The sequence below is a fragment of the Corvus moneduloides genome, chromosome 1, assembly GCF_009650955.1.
Source record: "Corvus moneduloides isolate bCorMon1 chromosome 1, bCorMon1.pri, whole genome shotgun sequence".
Taxonomy (NCBI): Eukaryota; Metazoa; Chordata; class Aves; order Passeriformes; family Corvidae; genus Corvus; species Corvus moneduloides.
The window spans coordinates 165,320,089-165,339,598 of NC_045476.1; the positions used below are offsets into that span (position 1 = coordinate 165,320,089).

The following is a 19,510-nucleotide window of genomic DNA, read 5'->3' on the forward strand; positions in this document are numbered from 1 at the left end:
ATCCGGAATTCCTCTAGATGTCACCCTCAGCCATCTTTTCCCCCACACTCCGGCTCGCATTTTCCTTTCTCCAAGATCCTGCTTCTTTTTTTTTTTTTTTTTTTTTAAATTCCTTTCTGATCTCTTTCCGGCCATGTGTGATTGCAGTTTCCTCCGGGCGTCCATTTCATCAGCCCGAAATTAAGGAGCAGCAGGAAAAGGGGCGGCGGGCGGGCGGACGGTGGGAACCCCCCCCACACACGCACACCCCCCCACCTCTTCCCACCTCCCCACCCACCACCAACCACCCCAACCCCGCATCCCACATCCTTTCCCACCGCGATCCCGCTGCTCCCCAAGGCTTCCCAAACACCTCCCTACACCCTTTCGCCGCACCCCATTCCCAACCCCGGCCCCGCTTGGCCCGGAGGCCGGGGCGGGGAGGGGGGTGGGTGGATTTTTCCCACCTCTACGCTGCCACCATCACTTTTGGGGTGACTTGGCTTTTTTTTTTTTTTAATTTTTTTTTTTGGGCTGGATTTTTCCCTCTCCACGTCCAAAAAATACTCAACCGCGAGCAAGGCCGGCGTTGTCCATCTTTTCCCACCGCCGCTGGATGCCAACGCCAGGGTCGGATCCAGCCTTGGTGACACGAAGGTCACGGTACCTCCAGCCCGGCCTTTTCCTCCTCCCCGCTGTCGCCAATCCCGGCTGCGTGTCCTGGCCGTGCTCCGCTCGTCCGTAGAGGAAACCCACGCCCGGGGCGATCCCAGAAAAATCCCCCAGGGAAGCTTTCGGCCCTTTGGTTCCGTCCTTTCCTGCATGAGACAACCCCGGCTGTGCGGCTCCGCCGGGCGATGGCCGAGCAGTGAAGATGTCCATGGCCAGGCTCAACAGCGTCAATGGCTTCTTGGAGGACGCCAGGATGGAGCCGGGGGACATGGGCAGGATCCTGCGCTGCCTGGAGATGGGCACCGTCCTCACCTTGTTCTACCAGAAGAAGTCGCAGAGGCCGGAGAGAAGAACCTTCCAGGTGAAGCTGGAGACGCGCCAGATCATCTGGAGCAGGACACCCGAGAAGGTGGAGGGGGACAGTGAGTATCGGGGGGACCAGGAGCACTGGGGGGGACAGGGAGGATTGGGGGGACCAAGAGGACTGGGGAGGACAGGGAGGATTGGGGGGACAGGGGCGTATCGGTGGCAGTGGTGCTGGGGGGCTGGGGATGTGCTGGTGGAACACTGAGCTGTGCTGGGGTCACTGGCTGGGGGGGTTCTGGGCGTGTTGGGGTGTCCCGCTATAGTAGGGTAAGTGGTTGTGGGGTGCCTGGATATGTTGGGGTGTCCTGCTTTAGTGGGGGGACTGATTGTGGGGTGCCTGGAAGTGTTGGGGTGTCTGGATGTGTTGGGGTGTCCTGCTTTAGTGGGGGGACTGATTGTGGGGTGCCTGGATGTGTTGGGGTGTCCTGCTTTAGTGGGGGGACTGATTGTGGGGTGTCTGGATGTGTTGGGGTGTCCTGCTTTAGTGGGGGGACTGATTGTGGGGTGCCTGGATGTGTTGGGGTGTTCTAACATAGGCGGTAACTGGTTGTGGGGTACCTGGATGTGCTGGGGTGCCTGGGTTTTGTGGGGTGTCCTGCTGTAGTGGGGTGACTAGTTGTGGGGTGCCTGGGTGTCTTGGGGTGTCCTGCAGTGGTGGGGTGCCTGTCTCTGGGGTTCCTGGTTGTGTTGGGATGTCCTACCATGGGGAGATCTGGTTGTGGGGTTTGTGGCCATGGCAGGGTGTTCTACTGTGGTGGGGTGCCCGACTGTGGGGCTCCTGGCTGTGGTGGGATGTCCTTCCATGGTGGGGTAGCTGGTTGTGGGGTTCCTGGCTGTGGTGGGATGTCCTTCCATGGAGGGGTAGCTGGCTGTGGGGTTCCTGGATGTGTTGGGATGTCCTGCCATGGTGGGGTGACTGTTTGTGGAATTCCAGCCCACAGAGTGGGATGTCCTACCACGGTGGGATGTTCCCTGCTATGCAATGTCCTACAGTGTCAGGGCCTGGCCACGGGGTGATTCCCATAAAAGCAGGAGCTGCTGGGCTGAGCAACCCTCACCTCCTCCATCTCACCTTGGAAGTTGCTCTGTGGGATCAAGCTGCTCCCGTTTCATCCACAGGGATTTATATCCTCCCTGGGAAGGAGGGAAAGGAATGGTCACCGCTGTGCCTGCTCACGGTGCTTTTAACTCCAAAACCCCACTGGAGCATCCATAAAAATCACCTTTCCATGTGGATTCACTGGTGGTTGGGAGGTTGTTGGGGCATTCTCCCAACACTGGGGATTCTTGGGGCTCCATGTCTTGGTGCTCATTACCTCAAAGCTTTAATTGAGCTAAAAAAATCCAGTGGATGAAACCTGGGACTGGGGTGACATGGAGCTACACCATCACCTCATCCCACATCCCCGTGCAGGGCAGGAACTCAGTTTTGGGATATCACCTCACCTGGATGATGGCAAAGCCCATCCCAGAGGTTTGGGAGGTGCCTTTTTCCTGGAGGGCCTCCTCCAAAATCACCAATGACTCCCTCAAAAATCCCCAGGAAGGTTCAGCTCCTGCTTGGAGGGCTGGTGCTGAGGCTGAATTCCAGCTTTGAGCCGGGAAGGAGGGTGGTACTCGGAGCAGAGCGCAGCCATGAGCAGGATCCGTGCCTGGATACAGGAGCAGATTTGTGGGAGCAGGAGGTGATGGGATGAAGGGCACCCAGCTTTGGAGAGGTGTTTTAGGTCCTCATGGAGAAGAGCTCATTATCCAGTCATGGAAATAACACATTTCCAGCTCCTTGTTTTTTCCGGAAGCGCCATGCGCTGCCGGGTCAGGATCTCAGGTTGCTCACGATGCTGTGCCTCAGTTTCCCCTCTGGAGCCTTAGGATCTGTCTTTTCCCATACAACAGCTCAATCTTCCCAATGGGAATGAGCAGGCATCCTCCAAGGCCATCCAGAAGGGTGAAAAAAGGAGGAAAATCCTTCTGGAAATGGTGCAATCCTGCTACCCTATCCCACCATTCGCTTTTCCCAGTTAGGAGCGGGAGAAATCCCCATCCTGGTGCTGGGCTGGAGCATCCTCACCCCCTGCTCCATCTCTCTGTGCTCACATCTTCCAACTTTCCGTGATCTTATGGAAGTGCCAGGATCTCCCAGACCTCACGCCTGCCCGGACCATTTGAAATCCCTCCCTTCAAGCCGGCATCCCGCTTGGAGAGGGATTAGTGGGAAGTGCTGATGTCTCTGTTAGGGACTGTCAGGGCCAAGAGATGGATCCTGGCCTTTCCCTGGACCTCCAGGATAATTACACGGTTCGTTAAGCGTCCTCTGGACACGTGTCCATGTGTCCATGTGTCCATGTGTCCATGCCTGGGATTGCCTGGAGCATGGCCGCCAAAATTAACCTCATCCTGGAGAACTTCCACCTTGTCACCCTCAGCAGACCCCAGTTCCCAGAGCAAGGAATCTGGTGGAAAACAGCCCAAAAAAGAGATCTTTACAAGAAATTAAAAGGAAATAGGGGTGAAGGCAGTGTGGAAAATCCAAGAGGATTTTGGACAGATGGTTTGATGACACCTCCAGCCCTGTTAATGGCAAATAATTAGAAACAGGACTTTTAGGGGAGAAGAAAATCCAGTTGGGATTTATCGCTGTTGGACCAGGAGGAAATATTTTATTCCAGCTTTTAAATCACAGGACAGGGATCCCGGTGGGATACAGTCTCCCAATTCCCCCTGTCCAGGAGAGTCTGAGCTGCCACATCCTGCAAGAAGGGATGACTGAGGTGTCTAGGTCAGCAGGAATTCCCAGCACAACCATTCCCTCCCTTCCCTTTACTTCCCTCCTAATGCCTGAAAAAACTCCCAGGCTCTCAGCATCCCTAAAATCCCACTGGGCAGAACCTGCTCCTCCATCATCTTCCCACCATTCCAAATCTTTTTTGCACCACGCTCCTTGCTTTGCATTAGAAAAGAAAAGGGATTTTCGCAGCTGGAACCGACTTCCAGAGTGTTTTAATCGCCCGGGACAATGGAGACAATGCGGGGAGGAGTTTGGAGACAGAGTCCTGACAGGATCGAGGCAAATCCGCTGCAGATGTGGTTTCCAGGAAGCTGCTGCTCGGGTGTATTGTGCAGCCCCGCGCCGCTCCCTCTTCCCCTGGTTTTTCATGGGAATGAGCTGTTTGCCCTGGGAAGAAGGATTTGGGGGTGTTGGTGGACGAAAAACTGGTGCTGACAGCCCAGTAATTCCCCCATGTCCTGGGCTGATCCCATAATGTGGGCAGCAGGAAAGGGGGAATTCTGCCCCTCTGCCCCGCTCAGGTGAGACCCCCACCTGCACAGCTGCCTCCAGCTCTGGGGTCTCCAACAGCAGAAGGACGTGGAGCTGCTGGAGCGAGTCCAGAGGAGGCCATGGAGATGCTCCAAGGGCTGGAGCCCCTCAGCCATGGAGCCAGGCTGGGAGAGCTGGGAATGTCCAGCCTGGAGAAGGAAAGGATCCAGGGAGACCTCAGAGCCCCTTCCAGGGCCTAAAGGGGCTCCAGGAGAGCTGGAGAGGGACTTGGGACAAGGGATGGAGGGACAGGACCCAGGGAATGGCTTCCCACTGCCAGAGGGCAGGGATAGGTGGGATATTGGGAAGGAATTCTTCCCTGTTCGGGTGGTGAGGCCCTGGCACAGGTTTTCCAGGGAAGCTGTGGCTGCTCCATCCTTGGAAGTGTCCAAGGCCAGGTTGGGTGGGGCTTGGAGCAACCTGGGATAGTGGGAGGTGTCCCTGCCCATGGTGGAGGCTGGAATGAGATGATCTTTAAGGTCCCTTCCAACACAAACCATCCTGGGATTAGGAACAGAACCCAGAGTTCAGGTGCAAGGCCGGATTCTGGAGGAATTAAATCCAAGGAATAGCAGCATTACAACTTGTTAGCAAAGCCCTGGTAGCCAATGGCTCCTCACCCCTCCCTGGCACCTTGTGGATGGGGAAGTTTGGGGTTGAGAGGATGTTTTTTAACCTATAAACCCCTTTTTATCCCCCAAATCTGCCTGTTTTTATGGAAGAGGGTTTGCTTCAAGCCATGGGAGCCATGCGGAGACAACAGAGTTTCATTCCTCTAGATCTTGCCCCAAAACAAAGCTCGTGCTGGGGTGCAGAGCTCCTGTATGTCACTTGTGCTAAAATCCCACCCTGATCCATGAAATTTGGCTTGCGGTCATCCAGCAAAAGAAGGCTGGATAAAGCCTCCACTGTTTCCTGGAGCTTTTCCGCCAAGAAAAACTATTCTTCCCCTCTTTTCTTGCTTAATCAGCCCGATTCCTCCCCCATCCCTTATTCCTCTCTGCATTCAGCTTTTCTTTCCCCTTTGGATTCTCCTTTGGATTCGACTGAGGGTTTCCACCGAGGCACGTCTGCAGCCTTCCCTACCACCACATCGGAAACGCAGTCAGGCTGGAAATTCTCCGGGAAATGACCCATTTCCTCGGCAGGACAATACCCCTGGCGAGGTGGTCCGGCTGCCCTGGGTCACACAAAGCCCTTTCCGGTGTTGGTGGCTCATTCCCAGAGGACAAACCTGCCCAGGGGGTGATGGTTGTGGGATCAAGAACAATTTTGTGCATTGTTCCGAATATTATGTTATTATTCTTGCTCCCAGTGGGATGTGCCCACTGGGAAAATTGGAAATCTCCCTTGGTGGAGTAGCAGTGAGGAAGAGCGTGGTCCGGAAACCCAGCCCTGCCGCCACCATTGGAGCTTTATTTAGCAGGATAATGAGGGAGCAGAGCAGCAGGAAAGCAACACCCTGCGGTCCCGGCTGCCAGGGCTCCAAATTGCCACTTTTGGGAAGAGTTCTCCAATGAAAACACAAGCTCAGCCTATCCCGGCACAGGGTTTGGCATGGGGAAGACGAGGCGACTGGAGATTTGCTGGTTGGGAAGGGGTAGGATGAGCCTGGAGGATGCGTGGCAGCCACAAAACTGGGAAAGGAGTGGGCAGCCCTGTCAGGATGCCATGTCCTGGGGACACCAGTTCCTGGAGATGCAGGGATGAGGCACCATCAGGCACATGGAGGCAGGGCTGCAGGGACACCCTGTCCTTGGGACACAGATCCCTGGATGACGCTTCTCCGTGGCACCCATGGTGGTGTCACTCAGCTGCAGCAGCACTGCAGGGAACACCCCGTCCTGGGGACATCCTGGGATGTGGATCCCTGGAGGACACGTGGCCATGGTATCCTGGTCTTGTCACACAGCTGTAGCAGCACTGCAGGGACCTCATCCTGGGGACATCCTGGGACACGGATCTCTGGAGGACACATGGCCATGGCATCCGTGGTGGTGTCACTCAGCTGCAGCAGCAGTGCAGGGACACCCCATCCTGGGGACATCCTGGGACACGGATCCCTGGAGGACACATGGCCTTGGCACCTCGGTGCCATCCCACTCCAATGGGCAGTGCCACAGGGACACCCCATCCTGGGAACACGGTTCCCCAAAGGACGTGCCATACCTATGGTGCCATCACATATCACTGGAGGACACGGGGACATGTCTCCCTCCAAGACAAGTGGCCACAGCACCCACAGTTCCATCACACGCTCCTGGGGGTGTCCCATCCTGGGGACAAGGTTCTCCAGAGGACACATGGTCTTTTGGAATTCCCACTTCCCTGAGCCCCTCATCTGGGACTGTGGTGGCAGGGGACAGTTCCATGTTCCTCTCTCCCCATAGTCGACATTCGGGAGATCAAGGAGATCCGCCTGGGAAAGAATTCCCGGGATTTCGAGCGCTACCCCGAGGATGCTCGCAAGCTGGACTTCACCATGTGCTTCATCATCCTCTACGGGATGGACTTCAGGCTGCGGACGCTCAGCGTGGCTGGTGAGTTGGGTCCTTCCCCATTCCCTGTGTCCATATTTGGGGTCCCACGCCCTTCCCAGCATCCCATCATTCCCATCCCAACCTCACCACCCTGCTCTTCCTCCTCCAGCTTTCTGCGAGGAGGACATCAACCTGTGGATAACGGGGCTCAACTGGCTGGTGGCTGACACCCAGAGAGCCCAGACCCCGCTGCAGATTGAGAGGTGAGGAAGGACCACCAGATCCCATTTCCTGGTCCCTGTTTTGGGGAGAAAACCCACCCTGGGCTTGGTCCTCTTTGGGATTGAGCACTTTCTGTCCATCCCTTCCTTCCCAGGTGGCTACGGAAGCAGTTTGATGGGATGGACCGAGCACGGGAAGGCAGGTGAGCACCAGCACGGTGGGTTCAGCTGGACAGGACCATATTCCCCCAGCTGCATCCCAAATCTGGAGGTTGAGCCAGACTGGGGGTGAGGTTTGTGGGACAAGGAACCAGGGAGTTTGGGATGCTTGAAGGCACCGAAAATCAGAGATTTGGGTGCAGGTCATGACCTTGTCACTGTGAGGACCACAGGGACCCTGATGCCACATTTCCACCAGTGCCAGAGGGGCCAGGCCATTAATGCAGCCCATAATTATCTTCCCAAGACAGGAAAACCCCAAAACCAAGGGAATTTGGACTTAAATTATTATGGGGATGGGAATGGGCATCATCTCCAAGTGGGATGATGGCTTAGAGTTCCTGATTGGTTCTTGGATTTTTCCTCTCCTTGTCTCTCTGCTCACACTCGTCCAGACACCACATAATTCATCTCAGAAACATGGAATCACGGAACGGTTTGGGTTGGAAAGGACACTAAAAATCATCCAGTTCCATCTTCCACTAGACCAGGTTGCTCCAAGCCCCATCCAACCTGGCCTTGGACGCTTCCCGGAATGGGGCATCCACAATTTCCCTGGCTCCTGAGCCACTGCAGGGATCCACAGGACAGGAGGGTGGGATCCCCATGCCAAGCACCAAGATTTGGGGTGGCACCCTTGGTATTGGGAGCTGGGAGCCATCCAGCAGTCTGGCAGTGCCCTGACTCTGGTTTTCCCTCTGGCAGCATCACGGTGAAGGACCTGAAGGCGATGTTGCCCCAGGTTAACTACCGAGTTCCCAACATGAGATTCCTGAGGGATAAACTCGTGGTAAGGACCCTCCGGACATCCCAGCTATGAGGGAGATGCTCTTCAACCCACCCCAGATGGGCTGGAGCCATCCTGGTGTCCCTGGCTCCGATTGGGTGGCACCACTCTCATCCAGCCCCATCTCCCACAGGAAGTGGAAGCCAGGAATGAGATGACTTTTTCCCACTTCATCCAGTTCTACAAAAACCTGATGTTTGATGCCCAGAAGTCGGTAAGATCCGTAGATTGGCCTCCCAAATGTCCCCATCCTGGTGTGATGTGTTCCCCTCCAGCTAAGCCTGGACCCCTCCTCTGCTTTCCAGGTCATCGAGCAGCTGGAGCTCTCCTTCCCCCTGCGGTGAGTTCCCAGCTCCCATCCCAATCAATATTCCAAGAGTTGGATCCATGGAGAAGGAAATACTGCCAGACTGTGGGGCAGAGCAGGGAGAAGGGATAGGAGAGGGAGCAGGGATGGAAGAAAGGATGGGAACGTGGGTGCAGAAGGCATGGGAGCAATGATGGGAGCTGGGATGGAAGCAAAGATAGGAGCAGGGATGGGAGAAGAGGTGAGCAGACACTGGAGTGGGAATGGGAGAGAGGATGGAAGCAGGGATGGGAGATGTGATGGCTGCCAGGGATGTAGGGACTTGTCACCCTGCCCTCCTCCCAGTATCCTTGGACAACGCTGCACATTCCAGCTGGTGCTGGCCTCTCCCAGTCACAAGGGGGAGGGACTGGCAAAAGTGGGGGTCATGGGGAGGCTGAGCTGCAGGTGGGCACTGGAGGCCTTGACTTGATCTATCCCAGTTCCTTCTCCTGGTCCTCACTGGTGGATGCTCCTTGTCCCAGGAACGTGGACCGCCCCGAGCTGTGCCAAGTGTCCCTCTACGACTTCCAGAAGTTCCTGCTGCACGACCAGAAGGTGGGGTTTCCCCGAGAACTCTGCAGCTTAGGGAGCCCCCATGGGATGCTCCAGCCCAGTTCCACCCCCGCTAACAACAGCCATGTTTGTATCCCAGGAATCCTGGGCCAGTGACGTGGGCTTGGTGCGGGACTACATGTGCTCCTACCTCAAGGAGAGCTCCAACGAGGCGTCAGATCCCTCCTTCCAGCTGGATGAGGTGGGTGGCCCCAGGCAGTGTCCCCACAGGGATCTCCCCAGCCCCATCAGACTCTGACCTCTCTGCTTCTCCCCCCCCAGTTCCTCACATACCTCTTCTCCAAGGAAAACATGGTGATGGATGCTAAGTACGAGCGCGTTGTGCCCGAGGAGATGAACCACCCCTTGTCCCAGTACTGGATCTCCTCATCCCACAACACGTAAGGAGTTTTCCTCACATGGGCTTTTCTCAGGGACAATCATGAGCATCCCTTCATCTTTGTCTCTCCTCTGCAGGTACCTGACAGGAGATCAGTTCTCCAGTGAGTCCTCCCTGGAAGCGTATGCCCGGTGCCTGCGGATGGGCTGCCGCTGCATCGAGCGTGAGTCCCACCAGCCCTTCACAGGGATGCTGGAATCCCTCATGTCCCATCAAACAGACCATTCCCTGCCCCCATCCCGTGGTACCAGGGCAGAAGGTCTTTCACTGTCCTTTGGGGTCTCAAAAAAATGGTTCCCACCACGTAGTTGGTGGCAAACATGAATTAACCAAGGTGTTTTCCTTCTCAGTGGATTGCTGGGATGGCCCGGATGATCTCCCCATCATCTACCATGGCCACACGCTCACCTCCAAGATCAAATTCCTGGATGTGCTGCACACCATCAAGGAGCATGCCTTTGTCACCTCCGAGTAAGCCCCAGATCCCCCAGTGATTCCCAAGTTCTGGCAATCTTTTCCTCACCTTTATCTGAGGCCACCATTCCCACCTGCTTGCTCCAGGTTCCCTGTCATCCTCTCCATCGAGGACCACTGCAGCATCGTCCAGCAGAGGAACATGGCCTCCCACTTCAAGAAGGTTTTTGGGGACATGCTCCTCACCAAGCCAGTGGACATCAACGCCGATGAGTTGCCCTCGCCCACCCAGCTCAAGAAGAAAATCCTAATCAAGGTGAGGAGCAGGCAAAACCCCTCTTTGCAGGAGGGACACAGATTGTGTTGGGTTCTACATCAAAAGATGGCCAAGGAGAACAAGGGGTGGTGGGAAGGGACATGTGGGAGGTTGATCCTAAGGTTTGGGAGCTCGATGTGATGGGTACACCATGGCCACCACTGAGCTCCCCTCCCTGGGTGTCCCCCAGCACAAGAAACTGGTCGAAGGGAACCTGTACGAGGAGGTCTCCACCGCCAGTTACTCAGAGAACGACATCAGCAACTCCATCAAGAATGGAATTCTCTACCTTGAAGACCCCATCGACCACGTAAGGGTCAATGTCAGACATTGGGGATTGGCATGGGCTCTCCTGGACCACTGCCATGCTGTGGGGGATGGGAGGAATTAAAAACCCCATCTCAAAGCTCCATCCCTCCATGTCATCCTCCTTCTCACCCCAGTGATTCTCTTCCTCCTTCCCAGACCTGGAGCCCTCATTATTTTGTGCTGACAAGCAACAAGATTTACTACTCGGAGGAGACATCCCGCTACCAGTTCAACGAGGATGAAGAGGAGGTGGAGCAGAAGGAGGTGCGTGATGGACAGGACACGTCCACAGGGCAGGGTGACAACTCTGTGGGGAGGGTGACAGGGTGGCAACACCCACTTGGGAATGAACTTGCAGGAGTTCAACAACAACGAGCTGCACTTCACGGAGAAGTGGTTCCATGGGAAGCTCGGGGGTGGCCGTGACGGGCGACAGATCGCAGAGAAGCTGCTGCACGAGTACTGCACCGAGACGGGCGGCAAGGACGGCACCTTCCTGGTGCGCGAGAGCGAGACCTTCGTGGGAGACTACACCCTGTCCTTCTGGTAGGAGCTCCAGCAGAGAGGCAGGATCCCACCCTGCCTGGGTGACAGTCCAGTCAGTGCCTGGTTTGGTGGCTGGAATGGCTTTTTTGGGAGAAATGTCACCTTTTTGTGCAGCATGTAGACCCCAAAGTGCGGGACGGTGGGGATGTGAACTCGGATTGACTTTGCTTTCTCCCACCCCCATGGCAGGAGGTCCAGCCGCGTGCAGCACTGCCGGATCCACTCGCGGCAGGAGGCTGGGGCCACCAAGTTCTACCTGACGGACAACCTGGTCTTCGACAGCCTCTACAGCCTCATCTGCCACTACAGGGAGGTGCCGCTGCGCTGCAACGAGTTCGAGATGCGCCTCACCGACCCTGTCCCCCAACCAAACGCCCATGAGAGCAAAGAGTGAGGATCCTTCCAATCTCCATCCCCTCAATCCCATGGGCCCATCAGCCTCCTCCAGACCCAGCAGGGTGTGGAGATGCTGATGCCAGCTCCCCGTCTCCATGTTCTCCCTGCCCAGGTGGTACCACGCCAGCTTGACGCGTCTCCAGGCCGAGCACATGCTGATGCGGGTCCCGCGGGATGGAGCATTCCTGGTGCGGAAGCGCAGCGAACCCAACTCCTATGCCATCTCCTTCCGGTGAGTGTGGCCACCACGAGGCCATTTGGACTTGGCCAAGCTGAGGACTGTCTGTTGTGACCCCAAGCAAGGTGGCAGAGCTTTGCTGTGGGCGACACGGTGGGCCACGTGATGGTGTTGCGAAGGGGAAACCCTCTCCGTGGTGATGTCCTTGGGGTGGTCACCTTGGTGGCATCCCCAAGCATCACCTCTCGCCCATCCCCATCACCGAACCAGGATCCGGCCACCCCTTACCCATCCCATTCCCGTCTCTCCTGGCCCCAGGGCAGAGGGGAAGATCAAGCACTGCCGCATCCAGCAGGAAGGGCGGCTCTTCATGCTGGGCAGCTCGGCCGAGTTCGAGAGCCTTGTGGACCTCATCAGCTACTACGAGAAGCACCCGCTCTACCGCAAGATGAAGCTGCGCTACCCCATCAATGAGGAGACCCTGGAGAAGATGGGCACCACTGTGAGTTCTCCCAGCAGTGGGGATGGTAGAGGTTCTGTGCCACGGGCAACCAAGCTCTGTCCTCAGCTCCACCATCTTCCAGAATTTTGGTTGGAGCCCAACCAGAACTGGCCAAGCTCATTCCACAGTCATTACTCAGCATTTAAACTCCACCATAATTCCCTTTTCCAACAAGTTGCAAGGGGATATTAGGTCCTGCTCAACCTCCTCTCATCTCCTCATAACCCCTGCCCACATCCACATGACCCCCTCAGGAATTTCTCCTTGCAGGAGCTGGACTATGGAGCCCTGTATGAGGTGCGGACCCCCCATTTCTACGTAGAGGCCAACAAGATGCCAATGGCCAGGGTAAGGGGCTGAGCTGGTGTCCTGGGAGGTGGTGGCTGGTGGGACATGACATGGGGTTCCTGGGTGGTCCTTCCCCAGATCCACCACACCTCCCACCACCGCTGACCCAAGAAGTGATGTTGTGCTGTGTTTTTCTGGCCCTCAAGTGATGCTGGAGCTGGACCCAGCCCACATCACCGTCATCTGGGGACAGTCTAAGCTCCAGTGACAGCATTGTCACAGTGGTGGTGGGACAGGACTGGAGAGACCCCAGCCTGGAGCAGGGACCTGGAAGAAGTTTGCCCCAACAGCAAGGAAATCCCTTTGCACTGGGGAATCCCAAAAAAACAGGTCTAGGGTCAGTTCTCAGGTGGTGCAGTCTCCATCCTCAGAGGTTTTTGAGACTGGATTGGTCTTGGAGTTTACCCAGTCTCCACCCTTGGAGGTTTTTGGGATTAGGTGCATCTTGAAGCTGACCCAATCACCAGCCTTGAAGGTTTTTGAGACTGGATTGGTCTTGGAGTTGACCCTGGAAGAGGCTGGACTGGAGCCCTAAGTTTCCTTTCCTGTGATTCTACAATCCCATGGTCCAGCTTTGCTGGTGCCTTAATGGTCCCTTTGCAGCAGGACAACACCACACACAGGAAAACTTAACCCAGAGGGTTTTTTCCAGGGAATGTGGTAGTATCAGGGGATTAACCCTTCAGTGCACCAAGAGAAACCACTGGGAGGTCCCAGAAAATGAACCTGATCTGCTCTGAATGTGGTGATCCTGCAGGACCACAGGCACCTCCAGCCCTCCTGTCCGCTCTAACCCATCCCACTGGCATGAGCAATTTGGAAGCTGAAGAGGGACTTTTTGTCAGGAGCTGTAGTGACAGGATGAGGAGTAATGGATACAAATTGAAAGAGGGGACATTTAGGTTAGATACTGGGAAGGAATTTTTTGTGAGGGTGGTGAGACACCGGGATAGAGAAGTTGTGGATGCCCTGTCCCTGGAAGTGTCCAAGGCCAGGTTGGATGGGGCTTGGAGCAACCTGGGATAGTGGAAGGTGTCTCTGCCCATGGTGGGATGGGTTGTGCTGAGATGACCTTTAAGGTCCATTCCAACCCCTTAACACCCTATGATTCTACAATTTGGGGTGTCAGACCCTCAGGATCCCATACCTTGGGGGCTGAGGAGGGAGCTGGATGCTGTGTGGTGTCACATGTGTCCCTCTTCCCGGTGTCCCCAGTGCACGGTGAAGGCTCTGTATGACTACAAGGCACAACGGGAGGATGAGCTGTCGTTCTGCAAACAGGCCATCATCCACAACGTGGACAAGCAGGACGGCGGCTGGTGAGGGCGGTCACTTGGGTGTCACCATGGGTGGGAGGTGGAGGGGACACCCCGGGTATTCCCACGGCGGGATTTAACTCAGCCTCCTTCTCTGTCCCCCCACCCCTTCTCCACCCACCCCCCGGCACCGCATGCAGCAGGGACACCGCTGTCCCCCCCTCCCCAAAATCCATCCGCTCGCCTTGATCCTCTCACCCCTTTGCAGGTGGCGGGGGGACTACGGGGGCAAGAAGCAGCTCTGGTTCCCGGCCAACTACGTGGAGGAGATCGTCGGCACCCAGGGGCAGGAGCAGGATGAGGCCGTGAGTGCCACCTCCCCGGGACCCTGGGAGCAAGGACACTGGAAGCTCCCAGGAGTCTTGAGCAAGTCCAGATCCTTATCCTGAGGCTGTGGGATGCTCATGGTCCTGCTCCAGCTTGGATCCTTATTCAGAGGCTGGGGGATGCTCATGGTCCTGCTCCAGCCCAGACCCTTATCCAGAGGCTGGGGGATATTCCTGGCCCTACTCCAACTTGTATCTATTTCTGAAAGTTGGGAAATGCTCCTGGTCCTGTTCCAGCCCATATCTTTATCCAGAGGCTGTGGGATGCTCCCAGCCCCACTCCAGCTTGGTCCCTTTTCTGGAAGCTGCAGGATATTCCAAGCTCAGATCCTTACCCAGAGTCTGAGGAATGTTCCTGGTCCTGCTCCAGCCCAGACCCTTATCCTGAGGCTGGGAGATGCTCATGCTCCTGCTCCAGTCCAGATTCTTATTCAGGGGCTGAGGGATGTTCTTGGCCCCACTCCCACTTGGACAATTTACTGGAAGCTGGAGGATGCTCCCAGTCCTGCTCCAGCCCTGATCTCTGTCTGGAGGCTGGGTGATAATCTTGGCTACACTCCAGCTTGGATCCTTTCCTGGAAACTGGAGGATGCTCCCAGCCCTGCTCCAGCCCAGACCCTTATCCAGAATCTGAGTGATGCTCCCGGTCCCACAGAGTCGGGGGATGCTCCTGGTCCTGCTCCAACCCAGACCTAATCCAGAATCTGGGGGATGCTCCTGATCCCGTGCCAAGACAGACCCTTATCCAGAGGCTGTGGGATGCTCCTGGTCCCACTCCAGCTTAGACCCTTTTTTGGAAGCTGGAGGATGCTCCCAGCCTCGTGCCAGCTTGGACACTCATCCAGAGGCTGAGGGATGCTCCCAGCCCTGTACCAGCCCAGATCCTTATCCAGATGCTGGGGGATGCTCCTGGTCCTGCTCCAGCCTAGCTCTTTGGGTGATGCTCCTGGGCGTTTTTTCCCTTCTTTTGCTCGGATTTGTCCGACTCAGAGGGCTCGGGGGTGGCTTCCTGTAACCCACAGGCCTCCCACATTTTCCCTCTTCCTTCCTCTCTTGCAGTCATCAGAAAACAGCCCCCTGGGGAACTTCCTGAAGGGCTTCATTGATGTCCCATCCTGCCACATCGGTGAGTATCCCTACTTAAGGATTTGGGGGGAATTTGGAGGAATTGGGATGTCTAGATGATCCAGGGGACATTTCCCCTTGATTCCATGGGCGTGTTTCAGCAGGGAAACCTGAAGCCACACATTAAAAAAATGGGATCCTGAGAGGAGGAGGATCCTGATGGATGGTGGGGTGCCAGGAGGGGCTGGTGGGGGCCTGGGAGTGGGACCGCTGAGGTTTCGTTTGCTCCACAGAGCCATCCGTTGGGAATGTCTTCGAGTAAAGCCCCCCTCTGATGTCCTTATAGTTATCTCCAAAGACGGGAGGAGCTCCAAACCATTTGTCTTCACCATCCATTCCCAGCAGATGTCCCACGCAGCCCAGTCACTGGACGTGGCCGCGGATACGCAGGAGGAACTCAGCGAGTGGGTGGCCAAGATCCGGGAGGCCACGCAGAACGCCGACGCCAGGGTGAGGGGACGCAGAGGATGGGGCTGGATGGTCCCTTTCTCATGGAGATTGTTCCTACTATCTCCAGAGGAAGAGTCTGTGGGGAGACTTGCAGCTCCTGTTTTCCCTCATGCAGATGCAAGAAGGGAAGATCATGGAACGGAGGAAGAAGATCGCACTGGAGCTCTCGGAGCTCGTCGTGTATTGCCGGCCGGTGCCGTTCGATGAGGACAGTAAGTCCTGGAGAATGGGATGAGTATGGGAAGAGAGAGATGGGAGGAACCATCCAGATGTCATTCCTTCCCTGATGGCCACTCGGTGCTTGCAGAGATTGGCACGGACAAGGCATGTTACCGGGACATGTCCTCCTTCCCGGAGACCAAGGCAGAGAAATACGCCAACCGCAGCAAGGGCAAGAAGTTCCTGCAGTACAACCGCCGCCAGCTCAGCCGCATCTATCCCAAAGGACAGCGCCTGGACTCCTCCAACTATGACCCACTACCCATGTGGATCTGCGGAAGCCAACTTGTGGCCCTCAACTTCCAGACGCCCGGTAAGTCCTGCTCCTGGGGTTGTTGTTGGGCTCGTCCCTGAAGGTTGTCTCAAAATTCCCATCCCCAATGCTTTTGCCCTGGGTCGTCTTGTTGGAGGTGGTTTGGGTGATCTCTCCAACCTTTTTCTCCATCCTCATGGGGACACGAGTGGATTAGATGCCCTTCAGCCTTTTCCTCATCCTGATGGGAACACAGGAGGTGGTTCAAGTGATCTCTCCAATCTTTGTCCTCACCCTGATAGGGATAGAGGAGATGGTTTGGATGATCTCTCCAAGCTTTGTCCTCATCCTGATGGAGGTGGTTTGGATGTTCTCCAACCTTTGTCTCATCCTGATGGGGACACAGGGGGTCGTTTGAAAGACCTCTCCAACCTTTGTCCTTATCCTGATGGGAACATGGGTGGTTTGGATGCTCTCCAGTCTTTGCCCTCATCCTGGTAGGGACATCTCCATGCAGTCCTTGGATGAGTCATGCAAAACTCAGCTGCATCCCTGCTCCAACCAGGGTTGGGGACTCTTAGTTGGGTTTGCAGGGCAGGACCTTCTACCCAAGGACCTCAGGGAGGTCCCTGAATCCCACTCTCAGATCTTCTTTGTCCCCACGGCCACAGACAAACCGATGCAGCTGAACCAGGCGCTCTTCATGCTTGGTGGCCGCAGCGGCTACGTCCTGCAGCCAGACATCATGAGGGACGAGACCTTCGATCCCTTTGACAAGAACAGCCTGAAGATTGTGGAGCCCATCACAGTCCAGCTGCAGGCAAGTGGGCAAGGACAGCAAAACCACCTTGAGGTGGTCACCATCAAGATGGGAACTCCTTCCTTATTTTTGGGTCAACCAGGGATGGTTTTTACATGTTCCAGCCACGTATTTGCTCCATGGAGCTTGTTACTCTTCGGAGTCCTTCCTCATCCAGTGTGGCTGGACCTCACCATCCTCTTCCTCCCCTTTCTCCCACAGATCCTTGGTGCCCGGCACCTGCCCAAGAACGGGAGGAGCATCGTGTGCCCCTTTGTGGAGGTGGAGGTTTGTGGCTCCGAGTATGACAACAGCAAGAACAAGACAGATGTTGTAGGTGAGGGACCACACGGGTGATGTCCCCACCCTTGGGGACAACCCTGATTGTGCCTTCTGGGGTCCTCTTGAGAGGACATGTGGGTGATGGGACCGGCTTTTGTGCTCTCTCCCACAGCTGACAATGGCTTCAACCCTGTCTGGCTCTTCAAGCAGTTCGTCTTCGACATCAACAACCCTGAGTTCGCCTTCCTCCGCTTTGTGGTGTACGAGGAAGACATGTTCAGTGACCCCAACTTCTTGGCACAAGCCACATTCCCCGTCAAGGGCCTCAAAACAGGTATGGTCCTTCCATCATCATCATCTTCATCATAGATCATGGAATCATAGAAGGGTTTGGGTTGAAAGGGGCTTTTAGAAATCATCTTGTCCAACCCCCCCTGCAACCATCATCATCTCCATCATAGATCATGGAATCATAGAAGGGTTTGGATTGGAAGGGACCTTTAAAGGTCATCTAGTCCAACCCCCCTGCAATCATTATCATCATCGTCATCATCATCATCCCCATCATAGATCATGGAGTCATAGAAAGGTTTGGGTTGAAAGGGACCTTTAAAGATCTTCTAGTGCAACCCCCCTGCAATTGTCATCAGCATCATCACCCTGGGGTCCTGGCCATGGTGAGGGGCTCAGACCCTGCTGTGGTGCTGAGTTCATGTTGTGATGTTGTGTCCAGGCTACCGGTCGGTGCCGTTGAAGAACAGCTACACCGAGGACCTGGAGCTCGCCTCCCTCCTCATCCACATCGAGATCATCAACGCCAAGGCAGGTGGCCCAGGCGGCTTGGGAAACCTGGAACAAGGGGGACCAACTCTTTGGGGTATCCTGCCTGCCCCACCAGCCTCACACGCTTGTTTTGGAGCAGGAGGAAGATGAGGAGAACCTCTACTCATCCATCCAGCAGCTCCGGGACCGTGCCAGTGAGCTCTCCAGCCAGGTCTCCGGCTACGAGCGCACCAACAGCTGCGATTCCCGCTACCAGCAGCGCCTGGATGAGCTCCGGGCAGCCCAGGAGCGGCTCATGGAGCTCACTGAAGTCCGCAACCGCAAGTGAGTTGTCCCCTCCCTGTGGCTTTGGGAGGTCCCTCTTGGGAGGGTCCCTGAGGCCACCAACCTGCTCCCCACCAGGTTGATGGAGAAGAAGAAGAGGGACCGGCAGATGGTCACCAAACGCAGCTGAGCTGGAGGGACTCGAGCTGAGGAGCTCCCCCAGCCACCTCCTCTCCTGCCACAAAGGGAGGTGGGGTGGCCACATCCAGACCTCCCACCATGCCCAGGGCTGGGTGACAGCGGCGTGACAAATTCGGGGATGAAAGGGGACCTTGGGTAGCTGTGCCTGTGACAGGGGTGAGGTGGGAGGTGGGACACGGGCTTCAATCCCAGCTGCCTCCAGCTTCATCCCATGTTCCTTGGGGCTCGTGGCCACATCCTTGTCCTCACGGGGTGGCCACAGTGGCTCCTCCTCACCTGATGTTCTCAATGTCCCACCATCCCATGGCAGCCCCATGATTGATGGGGAAACTGAGGCACAGGGGCCCAGCCAGCCCAGGATGGGGCAGGACCGGCCACCTCCATCCTGGGCACAGGTGACAGGACTGGCTGGTGGTGAGGCACCAGGATGGGGACACAGGGGACACTTTTGGGGGGGTTAGGGGGGTATTTTGCTCCCCTGCTATAAATATCTGTATTTTCTTCTTTTATCCAGCGTGTACATACGGCGTGGGGGGAGGGGGTGTCTGTACCAGCCACAGTATTAGGGCACAAGGGGAACCCCAAAATGTCCAGAGATGTCCCAGCATGGGACCAAAGGAGCAGGGAACCAAGTCTGGGGGTGTCCCACAGGGCAGGGTGGCCTGTGACAAGTTGCCCTGAGCAAGCGCCAGGTCAATACCGGCATCCAGGTGGCCCCAGAGGGTGACCCAGAGTTGTCACCAGGCTCTGGGAATAGGGACAGATCCTGCCAGTAAAGCCAGTGGAGGTGGTGGCCGGCCTGGCAGTGGCTGGGGACATCTTGGGGTGTCCCCTGGGGTCGGGGTGTCCCGGCAGGGGGGACCTGTGTATTCTTTGTATGAAAATAAATCTATTTAGCCAATATTTATACCCCGCTGCTGTGACCTGCTGTCCCTTCCCAGCTCTGCTGCCACCTCAGTGTTCCCGGGGTGGGTGATGTCCCATGGGAGGTGGCTTGGTCATCCTGGATCCAGTGTGTCACCCTTGTCCCAGCAGCAGTGGGGACACTTGGGGGTGTGTTGTGGCAGGCAAGGCCACCCAGGAAGGGGACACAGGACACAAAGCAGAGGGACACAGGGATGCAGGATCACAGGGCCATG

At 56.2% G+C, this 19,510-nt stretch overlaps 1 protein-coding gene across 2 annotated transcripts; it reads left to right on the top strand.

Annotated features, from left to right (window-relative positions):
* The first annotated feature begins 176 nt into the window (after window positions 1-176).
* Window positions 177-19,280, top strand: LOC116435478 (1-phosphatidylinositol 4,5-bisphosphate phosphodiesterase gamma-1-like). Of its 2 annotated transcripts, XM_032091817.1 has the most exons (32): window positions 216-1,073; window positions 6,727-6,876; window positions 6,986-7,079; window positions 7,193-7,240; window positions 7,962-8,046; window positions 8,177-8,257; window positions 8,349-8,383; window positions 8,875-8,947; window positions 9,045-9,146; window positions 9,227-9,345; window positions 9,422-9,507; window positions 9,695-9,815; window positions 9,906-10,074; window positions 10,265-10,384; window positions 10,540-10,647; window positions 10,742-10,929; window positions 11,119-11,319; window positions 11,438-11,557; window positions 11,822-12,005; window positions 12,276-12,353; window positions 13,569-13,672; window positions 13,878-13,974; window positions 15,055-15,121; window positions 15,407-15,570; window positions 15,686-15,782; window positions 15,878-16,102; window positions 16,714-16,862; window positions 17,064-17,178; window positions 17,296-17,457; window positions 17,857-17,945; window positions 18,046-18,230; window positions 18,309-19,280. In XM_032091817.1, the coding sequence occupies exons 1-32, from the start codon at window positions 854-856 to the stop codon at window positions 18,358-18,360; spliced, it is 3,888 nt and encodes a 1,295-aa protein (XP_031947708.1). In that variant the 5' UTR covers window positions 216-853; the 3' UTR covers window positions 18,361-19,280. The 2 variants fall into 2 exon arrangements, 1 of the variants encoding a protein (XP_031947708.1); XR_004236787.1 differs by lacking the exons at window positions 17,296-17,457; window positions 17,857-17,945; window positions 18,046-18,230; window positions 18,309-19,280 and adding an exon at window positions 15,354-15,378 and having other exon boundaries at window positions 177-1,073; window positions 15,466-15,570; window positions 17,064-17,158.
* Window positions 19,281-19,510: the final 230 nt, after the last annotated feature.